This window comes from Podarcis bocagei (assembly GCF_964188305.1).
Source record: "Podarcis bocagei genome assembly, chromosome: 9".
NCBI classification, from domain to species: domain Eukaryota; kingdom Metazoa; phylum Chordata; class Lepidosauria; order Squamata; family Lacertidae; genus Podarcis; species Podarcis bocagei.
Genome location: NC_138134.1, coordinates 24901449 through 24915059, shown reverse-complemented (window position 1 = coordinate 24915059; position 13611 = coordinate 24901449). Strand labels below are relative to the sequence as shown.

The following is a 13611-nucleotide window of genomic DNA, read 5'->3' as shown; positions in this document are numbered from 1 at the left end:
ACTGGGAGCCAATGCAGATCTCTCAGGTCCGGTGTTATGTGGTCCCGGCAGCCACTCCCAGTCACCAGTCTAGCTGCCGTATTCTGGATTAATTGCAGTTTCCGGGTCACCTTCAAAGGTAGCCCCACGTAGAGCGCATTGCAGTAGTCCAAGCGGGAGATGACTAGAGCATGCACTACTCTGGCAAGACAGTCCGCAGGCACGTAGGGTCTCAGCCTGCGTACCGTAAGTTTCTGCTTCCATTTTAGCTTAATCACAGTTTAGTGTTACATCCTAACTTTCAAATTATGGTTAATCGTAACTACGGTTTGTTGAAAGGAGCTGTTTTCTTAAGCTATGGAAGGCCTCCGCTTCTCCACCTGGAAGGACACACGTTCCCCATCCCTGCTTTTCTTGTTTGCTGCTTCTTTGGAAGCGATTGGAGCAATAGAAGAACAAGCACAAGCCAAAGGGCATAAATTGGGTCTGAATCTAAGCAGAACTAGAATGTGGTGCAGTGGTGTGAGAATAGTTAGCCATGAGCCGGATTCACAACGTTACATTAATTTCCTAAGGTGGAACAATTTAAACCTCACTTCGAAACTGTCACACATGCATACACACAAACATCTTCATATCATATCACATACCAAACTCTGTATCCATTCCCTCATTTTGCCCTGATATGCCTATTTGGTGCATGTGTGAATTGGCTATTCGTCAGTAAAAATATTATAATAGCAATGGTTCATAATGCACATGATTTAGCCTAACTCAAGCCCTTTTGATGTCCACTGATTTCAGCCCTTCCATTGCAATTAATGCAACATAAACATGCTTAACTTGGGGCAGATCAAGACTTTCCCCCCTCTGGAGTTGCACAACTTCATGTGTTCTGCACACCTGGGTGCTAAACAATAGAAAAGGGTTCATATTTTGGCACAATATATCTCATAAAGAACAGGTGACTCCATAACAGCAACTGTTATAAATGTTTTCTTTGTAGAGTTTTGAAGGGAAGTCATGGTGGCTTTCATTGTTGGAGAGCTACTTCTGCTCTGCCTCTTCCCCTTTCCATAAAACAACTACAGTACTACCTTCTTAATTAACACCTCTCCCTTGGAGTGTCTGGGAGACTTGGAGGGGAGAGAGCGGTTTATTTATTTATTTATTCAACTGAAAAGGGAAAGGATTCCTCTGTGTACATTAGAACGCTTCCAGGAAAAAAGGAGAGATAATTTGCTAGGTCTGATAGGCTCCCTTCAGCCCTCAACATTGCAAGTCCCCCCACTCACCACCCCGCGCCAGCCCCTGGAGTTTGTCGCGGGAATATTGTCTGTCGGAGCCAGTGGGCTGCTGGAGAGAGAGAGAGAGAGACAGAGGCGTGGCCGCAGGAGGCGAGAGGCAGTGCGAGTCCGGCTCCCCGCGCGGAGCTGGCTTTGCTCGCGTCTCTCTCTGTGTGTGTCTTTACGCGCGCAGGGGACCCTTCTTCCGAAAGGTCAGCCTCTGCGCTTGGAGGATCGGACGCCGGGCTGCGGCACCATGGAAGGCTCCCCAGCTTTCTGGGCGGTCGCTTTGCTGGCTCTTCTTCTGGGCGAATCAACAGGTGGGAAGCGAGCGGGTCGGATCCCTTCTTAACGGCGGCGTTCCGGGAAGCCACCGGCGGCACCTGGCGCGCTGAGGACGGTTGCGCACGGCAGCCGAACGAGGGGCGCGCGCGGAGAGGCACAAACGGTGCCCGGGTGGGAGGCGCGTCCTCGGGTTTCGCGCCTCTCCCTCGAGATCCTTGCCGGGGATCTGGGGATCGAGGAGCACAGAATATGTACACGCCTGAGGGTCAGGCGGAGAGTGGGGAAATTGGGGGCGTGGGGGGCAGAAGGGATTGTTTGGCAACCAGCTTGGAGGGCTTCGCGCGTTTGGGTAAACAGCTCGGCTTCTTTTTTCCCAGAGGAAGGGCAGTTGGAGCTCGAGGTCAGCTTCACCCGCTTCCCATTGGGAAGGGATCTCGAGCCCGGTTTAAGTTGTAGGTCAGTATTTGCAGTCATGCCAATCACGGGATGCGCCTTCCCTTAGGCTCCAGCGCTCCGATCCGCAGGAGCTTTAAGCGTCAGAAAAGGCGCTGCAGGTTTATTTTGCAAGCCGCGATACTTAAATGCGCAACTTTAAAGTTATGATATTTTGAAGGGTGGGGATGGTAACAAAACAAAACAAAACACAGCGTTTCATTGATTGCGAAGGAGCTTTTTCCAAATAACGTGTTTTAGTAGGATTCAAATGACCGCCTTAGTGTATCGCGTCAGTGAGTCCTGTCCTAAATTCTCTGGAGAAACGGGTATTCTGCAAGGAGCACTCCCGTCCTAGAGGGAAAATCAAGTTATGTGGCAAAATCAAGGGGACAACGCAGTCACATCCTGTGCACCTTAGAGCAGAAGCAAGCCCATAGGACTTGGAATCATGCCAGTTTGTCCCATTGACTTCAGTGGGTCTACTCGGAGCATAACTACCCTTTATAGAAAAATGTTGCTTTGAAAATGCAGGGTGTTTTTTTAATTATTGCATAAAAAGCAAGTTGTAATTTCTACAAATCTTTTGATATTGAGAAATAATTTTTGTCATGTTAGGTTAGTAGAGTGGACCTACTCGCCGGTACTTGCAATAGTTTGTGTGGATTCCCCCTACCACTTGGTTGTGTAGCCACTGCTGAAGAATCTTGCTCATCCCAACTCCCAAGCCATGTCTCCACAGGTCATGTGTATTGACTATCACACACAATTGCTATTGCCACTGCTGTTTTTTTTAGTGTCAGACAACACGTGCTGAGAGCGGAACCTGCATATGGCATATAAAATGACCTGTTTCTTTGGGGAGCCAGCATACTGAGTCTTAAAGTGGCAACTGCTGCCACGTTGTTTGCCGGATCATTCCTTTCCCCCAACCTCATAAGGTGACTTTGTCAGGCGATTCCCACTCTTTGCTGGCACCTGTCAGTGAGAGCCATTTGGTACATAGAAAGGACATATTATATAGTGAACATGCGTTTTTCAGCCTGCTACCGGTGGACGTACCTGTTGCTGGTAGGTGCATGTCAGAAGCCACTCAAAGAGGCTTAATTGTATTCCTACAGCAGTGAAACCTAAGCAGAAATGTGTTGTTAAACCTTGCCACTAATTCCTACCCGAAACTCAGTGCAGCTGAAATCGGTGAGTGAAATCAACTGAGATGTCTGAATGGCTCTGGACATCCACGGAGCAAAGGTCCGTGGATTGCCACATGCATGGTGTATTATTCTGTTATACAAACTGTGTGAAGTGCCTATCTCACATGTAAAGAAACAACCCTTCATTCACTTTGCAGACCTGCTATTGTGATCTTTTAGGAGTGTTATTTACTGGAAATACGGAACATTGAAATGTGTTTTGGAGCAGGACGTTAGTCAACAACAACAAAAAGAAGTGCTGAGATAATCCTTTTGGGGGAAGAGGGTGTTTCCGTATAGAGTAGTTACAGATAGAAAGCTTGTCTAGGATTAGTAAGGATCTGGGTTAGGAACACCATACAGAAGTCACAGTATTCCCTGGATATCATTGTAGAGGCATAATAGAGTGGTTTACAGTGCTGGTTGCACAGGAATAATTGCTTAAATGTTCTCAAGTTGCTCTATGTTGGCTGCAGCTACAGACGTCCAACATGTTGGTTTTGTTGCTCTTAAAATACCTTTTTAACCCCACCTTTTAATACCATTTCACGAGGAGTCAGCTGCATCCTGCGCAGGTGCAATATTAGAATTTGCCACTGAGAGGAGACTCCAGCAACCATATACAGTTCTCACTCCCGAATGCCTGCAAAACTGCCTATGCGAACAACTTTTGAAACTTCTGTATTATTATTTTTTTAAGCAAGTTGATGGGTTTTTCCGTATCGTGTCTGTCATGGGGGAGCGAGTGTTTTTGAGGCTAACTTATCTCCTAATCAGTACAGCGTGCCTTTGCGGTTGAAATGAACGTTGCAAAGCGTACAGCGGTGAAATAATGCACGAGATTGAGGGCTGTGTCCAGCACTTTTCTAGTGAAGGAGAAACCAAAGCTGTTTATATCTGTTCTTGGTTAATGTAAATGGGTTTGTTGGGTCTACATTTGTCAGTGCAACAGATACGTTGATGGTTTCTTGGTCTAACCCAGCACACCTAATTCAGGGTTTCCCCAATGGCTAATTAAGGAGCCCAGCAATGTAATTTTATTCCTTTGGTCCCAGTTGCAGTTCTGCATTGACCTTGTCACAAATCCCTCTGCTCTGTTCTGTCAGTTTGCATGGAGCCATCTAGGTAAAACATGGTTTGCATTGCAGTTTTAAAACCATTAACTTGGAGGTATAAGAACCAGCTCGCATGGCACTTTTGGTAACCTCAGATCCTTACATGATTTGAAAACAGCTGCAGCTGCACCTGTTTCTTATTAGGCATACCTGGTGACCAGCTGCAGCTTTTAGCAGCAAAAGACACCTGCCCAGTCTTTACCAAGCTACCACTCACCTGTCTTTTGCCAGTGGACTCCCATAAACGTGCACTTGGTTATTTGATGTAGCATTGACTGTGAGCACAAACAGCAGTTTACAAAGCAGAATCTTAATAGCTTGATCCCAAGAGCAACTGCACACAGCAGGAGTAACACAAATTGCTGCACAAGCCCAGCATTGTATTTACATTATTGTTGTTTACCACCTTGAGCGCCATTGGTGAAACAGTGGGAGACAGCGTATCGTAATAAATAAATGAGCACACACCACAATTTGTGCGGCAGAAGTGTTGGCAATTCTACATTGGCAAAAGCTGCCGCTGCCTTTCAAGAGCTTTGTGATTGAATATGGCTTTTAACCATGATAGCTTAACAATGTGAAGAGGCTGCCTGGTTAGCCCCACACCCTAGATATCTGTACACGTATTGGCCATATCCACAGCTGGCATTTGATTGGCATCAATGCGAAAAGGAGGCATGCCTTTAAGGAGATGTCTTTGTAGAGCTGTCCCCACAAGGAGGCGAACTCTAGGCCATCTGAGATCGTATCCTCATGTGCATGGACCCCCCATTCAAACTGGCACCAATCATGCATCTAGGGCTAGCTGCCATTTTCTCAGAAGAACCTCCATGTGTTCTCTGCACCTGAGTACAGGGCTGAGTACAACTGAAGAGGGCTCATGTTTTTGTGCAATACATCTTGTGAGTACCAGATTATGTGAACCGCCCAATGGCAATAAGCAAATAAATAGCTAGGAATTGGACCTAGTGGTTGGTGGTAGTGGAATCTAGAAGTAGGAGAGGGAATGGGCTTATCTATCTGATATCCTGAAGGTCTTTGGACACTGCACATTCAGCTATGTTTGTTAGTGATTGCAGTAAGAGGGCTGTGGAGTTGAGCTATTGTGGCTAATAGCCATTGATAAACTGCTTAGTGTCTGCTGTATTGTTGCAAAATGCTATAATTGAATTGCAATTGGCAGGTGGTATGGGGAGAACAGATTCTGATCTTTCAGAGGATGGTGCGGCAGCAACAGCTGCGTAATTAGAATCAAGACAAAGCCAGGGACACAAATTGGAGGAAGTTGAAACAATACTTAAGCCCTGTTGAAATCATTGGCTTAAATTCACACACTTTAGCATCTATGTGTCATTTATTTCTGTTGGGCTTAGCACTACAGTGGTACCTCGGGTTAAGAACTTAATTCGTTCTAGAGGTCCATTCTTAAACTGAAACTGTTCTTAACCTGAGGTACAGTACCACTTTAGCTAATGGGGCCTCCCACTGCCGCCGCGCCACCGGAGCACAATTTCTGTTCTCATCCTGAAGCAAAGTTCTTAACCTGAGGTACTATTGCTGGGTTAGCGGAGTCTGTAACCTGAAGCGTCTGTAACCTGAGGTACCACTGTATTCATTAAGGGTAGCTCTCCTGATGCATGACTTAGAAATGGTGACTTTTGTGGTCCACAAAATCTGATGGGGACCACTTTGGCTACTGATGAACTTTAGAACTGAACTTTAGGTGAACTTTAGGCTTTTATAATAGTTGGATTGAGCAAAACTACCGGGAAACAACCTCTTGAAGACGCTGAGATAGATGCTTTGTTTCAGGCTGATCTCAAGTTGTGCCATGCGAACATAGAAAAGTCTTAATATTAGATCAGGTTGCACACTAATACCCAAGGTTGTACAGTACATGCCTTCTACAGGAATATGCGAGGTATGTTAGTGACATCTTTACTCTTCTGCCCTGGCAAAGGACATGTCGCAGAAGAAGGTGTGGTTTGTTGTGAGCAAAGTTGATGGAATCCATCCGATAGAGTGATCCAGGGAGTTATGTTAACGTTCACAAAAAGAAAGAAAGAATTGCTGGCATTCTTAACCCAGGAACAGGGAGCGATTGGTCCTGATTCCTTGCCTGAAACATTGCTTAGAATTACAGTGGTGCCCTGCAAGACGAATGCCTCGCAAGACGGAAAACACGCTAGACGAAAGGGTTTTCCGTTTTTGAGCTGCTTCGCAAGACGAATTTCCCTATGGGCTTGCTTCGCAAGACGAAAACGTCTTGCGAGTGTTCCGATTTTTTTCGCTTTCCCCCCTTTTTCTAAGCCGCTAAGCCACTAATAGCCTTTTAGCCGCTAAGCCTTTAATAGCCGCTAAACCGCTAATAGCGCTAATCCACTAAGCCGCTAATAGGGTTGCTTCGCAAGACGAAAAAACCGCTAGACGAAGAGACTCGCGGAACGGATTATTCTCGTCTTGCGAGGCACCACTGTACTGTTATCAGCTGGGTACTTCTTAAGAAGGCATCAGTACATCCCTGAGAAGCTGTAACCTTAAACTTGCATCATTATGTTCTGCTTACCAGGAGCAAGTAGCAGTTATCCCTTGACAGGAATACAGGTGGCAAACTGCTGCACCTATTACAGCACATTCTGTCCCCGCAACCACATGGGCAGGCTGCATAGTGCAGCAACATATTGTGCAAGTCTTGGCCCGGTTTACATGTTTACAGACCAGTTCTATATATTTCTTGGTTGGAGGAGTGGGTTGCAGTCTCCATATACAACACATGTAGCTGTGTGTGTTCGTGTGTGAAAGAGAAATCACACAAATTGGATTTCTGTGCACATAGCCTTCCATTTGGAATATCCACTTCGCACTGTGTGTGGGTATTCACTGCTGTGGAGAGGAAGGGTGTGTATCTGTCGCTGTGCCATTCACATCTGCAGATTGCTGCACAATCTTCCCAAAATGTGAGCCAGGCCTATGGCAGTACTGTGTGTGTCTCTGTGTGCAAGAGGGTCACTAGACAGCAGGTTTTTAAGGTGAAATGAGCTAAAGGCTGATCTACTTAAATCCGTCATCTCAGCAGTGCTGTCCCATTAACACAGAGAAACAGTGAGTTGGAATTCTCCTTCCGTGTTCTGCCCCCTGAGACCTACCAGCCAGCCCACTAAGGGGCGAATCAGAGCTGCCTCTCTGTCATGGTGGTGACAACAAGAAGGAGGAGGATAAAAAGCAGAAGCAGGCAAATGGAGCTAAACCGGGCAGACCACCCCCTATACAAACACAAACCCTGCTGTAAGCTTGCTCTTTCCACCTGTTGACCTCCATATTAATAGTGAAAACCACATCCATTTTTAATGCATTTCTGAACATTCTGCCTCAAAACATGGTCTCGCATTATTGACATCAATGGTTTAATTATTGCAAAGATTAAATACTACACCAGAGATAAGGCAACTGAGCTTTTCTTGGTTCCCCCCCCCCCCACATGTGTGATGGGTGCCTCATGATTTCTGTCGGATCCGATAGTGTGTCTTTTTTTCTTCGGGGAAAAGCTGGGAAAACAGGGTTGGCCTTACAGCTTCTTTGGAAGGTCAACACACCTTCTTAAGCGTTGGTGTGCAAAGGACAAGAGGTTGCTGGAGTGATTATTTCTGCCTCCTGTTTCTTTGTTTAACTATATTCGGGCATTGGGTGTTCTCTGGAGCCTCACAGAAGAGAACGTTTGTTTGTTTTTTCTCTGAGTGACACATTGGATTAATTTATTAATATGGAGGAGAAGCATGAAGATACAGAAGGAGACACACTGCCCTAATGGATCTCTACCTAGGCAAACATAGCGCAGACATTTACATTAGGTTTAGTTTCTTTGTTTACTGTTCTGCTTCACGCTTTTCAATAGAGGGGAACTGGCACAGTACCTAACTTTAACCTTCCTATGAAACTGAGCTATTAACACCTTCAACTCTTCAAATTTTTCACATTTTGCATCTTTGTGGCCTTGGCTGGGTGGGCTTCCAAACTTTCCATACAGTTCCCCCCCCCCCATTTTACACCTTAACTGGAAGGTTGCATACTGTGGCCTTCCTTTCTCCCTCAAACCATGGACATTTCGGACTCGTTGAATTCCCAGTTGGTCATGAATTTCACGGGCTGACCTTGATCAAGTCGCAGTCTCTCTGTTTAACATCCTGGCAGGGTGGCTGTGCTGATGAGGTTGAGAAAAACCCATGCATGCCACCTCCATGAACCTTTGAATGTAGCTGCCACCTTACTGTTTTGATTTCATCCGACCTGCTTCATGAGACATGGTTGAGAATTGCAAATGAGGATTCACAACTAGAGACTTCTGTAGCACCTTAAAGGCTGATTTTATTACAGCATAAGCTTTCATAGGCTATGACCCACTTCATCAGATGCATGCTGCATCTTGGAAAGTTGTCCAGTAATACACAAGCATATTCTAGAAATATTTATATATTGTATTGTATTGTATTGTATTGTATTGTATTGTATTGTATCGTATCGTATCGTATCGTATCGTATCATATCATATTATTATATTATATTATATTATATTATATTATATTATATTATATTATATTATAGAAATATAGTATTTCTCAAGCTTGGCTATATAGAAGCCTCTTCTCTCCATAATCTCGTGTCTTGGGCCAATTCAAATGGATAGTTTTTCACTTTAAAGCCTTATATGACCTAATTCTTCCTATCACCTTTTCCTGTATATTTGCCCACATGCAGTGTTAGAAACTGGGATAGAAAAGCTAGGAGCCAGATGGCTTCTGCGACCTGTGTTGTGGGTGCCAAAACAGAATGGCTACAGCAACCCTTTTTATTTATAATTTTGATAAGCATGAATTAATACACAATTCACATAAGTGACACATTGTTAATACCACATTTTTGGCAGAAATAGTTAATAAATGTTTAATTTGGTGTTTACAATAAAAATAATGGTACCATACTTCAGTTTTCAACACACTCTACTCTTTATTGTTAAACTCCATATATTGTCTGTTCTTAACATATACAGAAGTTGCTTCAGGTTGAGTGCTTTCGGATTGTGCTCCGCAGCGACCCGGAAGTAACGGAACGCGTTACTTCTGGGTTTTGCCGCATGCGTAGCCGGTCAAAATGACGTCATGCGCAGAAGTGGCGACCCACAGATGCGCAGACGCGGGTTGCGTTTGCTTCAGGATGCGAACAGGGCTCCGGAACAGATCCTGTTCATATCCAGAGGTACCACTGTACTTCAAGGCTTCAAAGAACATACATTTCAATAATCCTTGAGTGTCAGCCAGGCACCCAAAAAATGGCACCCAGATTTTTGGAGGTGCTGGCAAATGGAGAATCCTTAGGTGCGAAATGAGCCTGGCACTCTGCTAATTTCGAACCCTGCCCACATGCACTGTACAAGGATTGTACAAGGAGCCTCTCTTCCAAGCACCTCCATCATCTCAACTATGTGTACAGGATTGCAAGCCTTCTCACCACAGCTGTGAATGTCCCTGCCTAGAGAGGTTTGCTTGGAACCCTCCCTGTTGACTTTTAGATGGCAAGTGACACTCTGAAAAAAAATTCAGAGAGATTTTAATTAAAAAAAAATTTTTTTTTTTGCTTGTCTTTGTGGTGTTCGTACGGAGCCCCCAGTCGTCTCACGGACTATTGACCCGTACACCACTAATCCGCTGCCACCAACCAGGTCCTCCCTGGTAAAATCACTTCAGTCTCAGTCAAGTTCTCAATTAATAAAGAAGAGTGTATTTTATTTCAATCACAAACAAAACTTTTACAGCATTCCAAACGTTGTTGCTCTCTACTTTCTTAGTCTTATTTTCCTCTCTATCTCTTCTACCTCCCCACACTCAAGAACCCACTGCCCTAACTGTCTCTCTTTTACCAACTGCCTTTCCCAACCAGCCAACCCACTAAATCCCACCAACTACCCCCCACCAACTACCAACAAACTCCTCTCAGAACTCCTCCCAGAACTGGTTTTATAGTCCCACTGACTCCACCCCCCCCCCGGGTCCTGTCTGTGCAACCTATTTAACTATTTCCCCTCCAGCACTCTCTCATATATGTTAACGTCACAGTATTTTACCTCTTACTACTTTTACCTCTTACTATTTATTTTTTTAGTTGGGTATGGTATTTTGTTGTCGTTTATTGTAAACTTCCCTCCCTAAATCTGCTCCAGAAGGTTTTTCCGGGGCGTGGGATCGTCTCCAAAACAGATTTACTGGAAGGTGGGGATACACAGGGAGAAGAGAAGTAGAAGTTCCATGGTGTAGCCAAAAGTCCTTGCAATATTGGAACTGGTTTTTAAAAAATATACCACCCAGTGTCTACACTGCAATTTATTTTTTCCCTACCCGATGCCATGCTGAGCTTTGAGGATCTCCCAGATTTGATGACCTAGAATTATAGAATTTTACAGTTGCAAGAGTTTTTGGAAGTCATCCAGCCCAACTTCCTGCTCAGGGCAGGAATCTTGCAGTTACAACATCCCTGACGGATAACCGTCCAGCTTCTACTTCCAAGGAAGGAGCGCCTGCCCCCTTCCTGAGGCAGTCTGTTTTCTGGTAGTTCACGAAACATTATGGGGGGAAAGAAAACACTGGTTCAGAGGATGAAATAATCCACACAGAGCAAAGAATGACAAAATAACAGTGCAACATAAGACACCTTTATTCTCTCTTACCAACTCTTCTCACTGTATGATCATGGAAGGTGTTCTGAATTACAGTCCTTTGTTGAATAGCACAGTGTAAACAGAAATATTGCAATATTTGGAACTGGCAGCATGGCAGGTGTTTGGGTGGGGTGGAGATATTTGCATTATTGTGCCCTTCCTCCCTTACCTGTCCAATAGTGGAAAAATATTTCAAAATATCTAGAAACCAATGTCAAGAGTTTTGATATGTCAGGAAAAAAGCGAAGTAAGTATTTCAAGTTTGTAGGTACCAGCATCATATTTCTTGGCATCCAGACAGCCACCTGTCTGGGATTTTTCCAGTACTGTCAGCGCCTTCCTCCTCCACTCATCGTTTTTGTCCACAAATATTGACTTGGCTTACTAGTTCTCCCCTAATTTTTTGACTGGGTTCACTACTGCCAGCCCTAAGCGCCCTGGGGGAGAGGCAGAGATTGTAGAAGGTAAGATAAAGTGGGAAAGACTTCTGTTGTGCCTTGAGTGCTCCAAAATACATTGCAAATGAGAGCCATGGGGAGGTGTGCTACTGGGCAACCTTCTTACAAGAGGGCCAGCAGTTTTTTCGATGAGCTGGTGGCTTGGTTTGTGGCTGCCTGCCTTCGTCCACAATAAAATCACGTACCCACATGTGCCTGTTCCACCTGGTGTGAGTGTCTTACGTTTCTTCCAGGCGGATTTTCATATAGCCTAACCTGCATGTGCAGGTTTTTGAAGGTTCTCCTTGTCCTGTTGTGCGGTAGGAGGATTCTCACAGGATCTGAAACTTGCGTGCGCGAGAGAAACCATTTAGGTGGGTCTCCTCCATGCCATTGAGGCTGGAAGGCAGGGAGGTCAACACTAGGTGGAGTCAGAGGCAATGTAGCTGGGGGAACTATATGAATCGTTGTATATGCTAGATTGACTGCATTGCATACTTTAGACGCAACGTGTCACATACTTGCCTAAAAAGGTTGGCCACCACTGTTTTACTACTTTGTGAGACCTTTAGCAACTATGGATATATAAAATATACCAGTCTTATGCTCATCTGCTCAGAAGTGACCTCCATTGAATTGTCGTAGGCTGCAACCCTCAACACAGGTGCTTGGGAGTAAGTCCTTCTGAACTGAGTGTGGCTTTCTTAGTAGATCTGCATAGGATTGTACAGTGGTATCTCGGGTCACATACGCTTCAGGTTACAGACTCTGCTAACCCAGAAATAGTACCTCAGGTTAAGAACTTTGCTTCAGGATGAGAACAGAAATGGTGCGGCGGCAGCAGGAGGCCCCATTAACTAAATTGGTACCTCAGGTTAAGAACAGTTTCAGGTTAAGAACGGACCTCTGGAATGAATTTAGTACTTAACCCGAGGTACCACTGTACTGTTATCCTCATCTTAAGCCTTCATGCTAGGGAAGGAAGCCATCTGCATATCCCCTCTTATTCCCCCCACTGAAACCAAGTTTTTAGTATGTATAACTGAATTGAATATATACTCTCCCCCTGTTTGTACTCGATTCCTTTCTGTATTACTTTCCGTAGGCTTTGGGGGCAGCGACCTATCTTTTGGATGTGACCATTGTAAATGATATAGCCTTACCCAGGGGTTTTCAACCAGCGTGCCGTGGCACCCTGGGGTGCCTTGAATGATAGTCAGGGGTGCCACAGGCAACACTGGCCTCTGTCCCTCTTGTCTTCCCTCCCTCCTCGGATGCCCTTTTGCATCTCTGACTCCCAAAGGCTTGCACAGCTGTTTGTTGCAGCAGACCTGGCTACCAGCTCCCCAGGTCCTCTGGGACTGGTTAGGGGTGCTTCGCAGGCCTGTGTGGGCCTGTGTGAGGAGGCACCTCTCTTTGGGGCAGGGATGGGGCAGCTCAGAGGCCAGAGGTGGCGGTGGTAGCTCCCAAGTAAAGAGGAGAGGAGTCTGAGGGGACACAACACAAGGGAAGGTGTTTGAAAAAGGGCAAGAGGCTGCCAGATATGCAGGCAAGGGGTGACATAACTGGGCTCCTGAGCCCCACAGGGGTGCCGCAGAAAGAATGGAGTTGGTCAAGAAAGCTGTGGACTCAAAAAGGTTGAAAACCTCTGGCCTTGTCAATTAATTGGAAAAATAAAATTATATACACATAAAATAGCTGTGTTTAGAGGGTCTTAATGGTGTACTTTGAATCTGAAGCTGTTCAAAATATTTAGAAATAAACCTGGGATTTGATGGGACAGAAATAATCTGAGGAAATAGACAGAGTTGGAGGAAAGAAGGGCTGAAAGGTCGTCAGGATTTACACATGAGACATAAAGCTGAGGCTGTAATACTATATGCAGCTAGCTAGGCATAAGCTCCATTAAATCCAGTGGGATTTACTTCTGAGTAGACATGTCTAGGACTGTCCTGTTAGCTCCAATATCATGCCCACCTAAGTTCCACTGAAGTCAGCATTAACTTAATTCGTTCCGGAGGTCCGTTCTTAACCTGAAACTGTTCTTAACCTGAAGCACCACTTTAGCTAATGGGGCCTCCTGCTGCCGCCGTGCCACCGGAGCATGATTTCTGTTCTCATCCTGAAGCAAAGTTTTTAACCTGAAGCACTATTTCTGGGTCAGCAGAGTCTGTAACC

General features: G+C 45.2%; 1 protein-coding gene across 2 annotated transcripts in view; it reads left to right on the top strand.

Annotated features, from left to right (window-relative positions):
• Window positions 1-1376: 1376 nt before the first annotated feature.
• The window catches only part of KIT (KIT proto-oncogene, receptor tyrosine kinase), an 81172-nt gene continuing 68937 nt past the window's right edge, over window positions 1377-13611 (top strand). The window contains exon 1 of one of the 2 annotated variants that reach the window (XM_081208778.1): window positions 1377-1585. In XM_081208778.1, the coding sequence (XP_081064904.1) occupies window positions 1522-1585 (64 nt within the window). In that variant the 5' untranslated portion in view covers window positions 1377-1521. The remainder of the gene's footprint in view (window positions 1586-13611) is intronic. The other variant, XM_081208779.1, reaches the window with a different exon arrangement.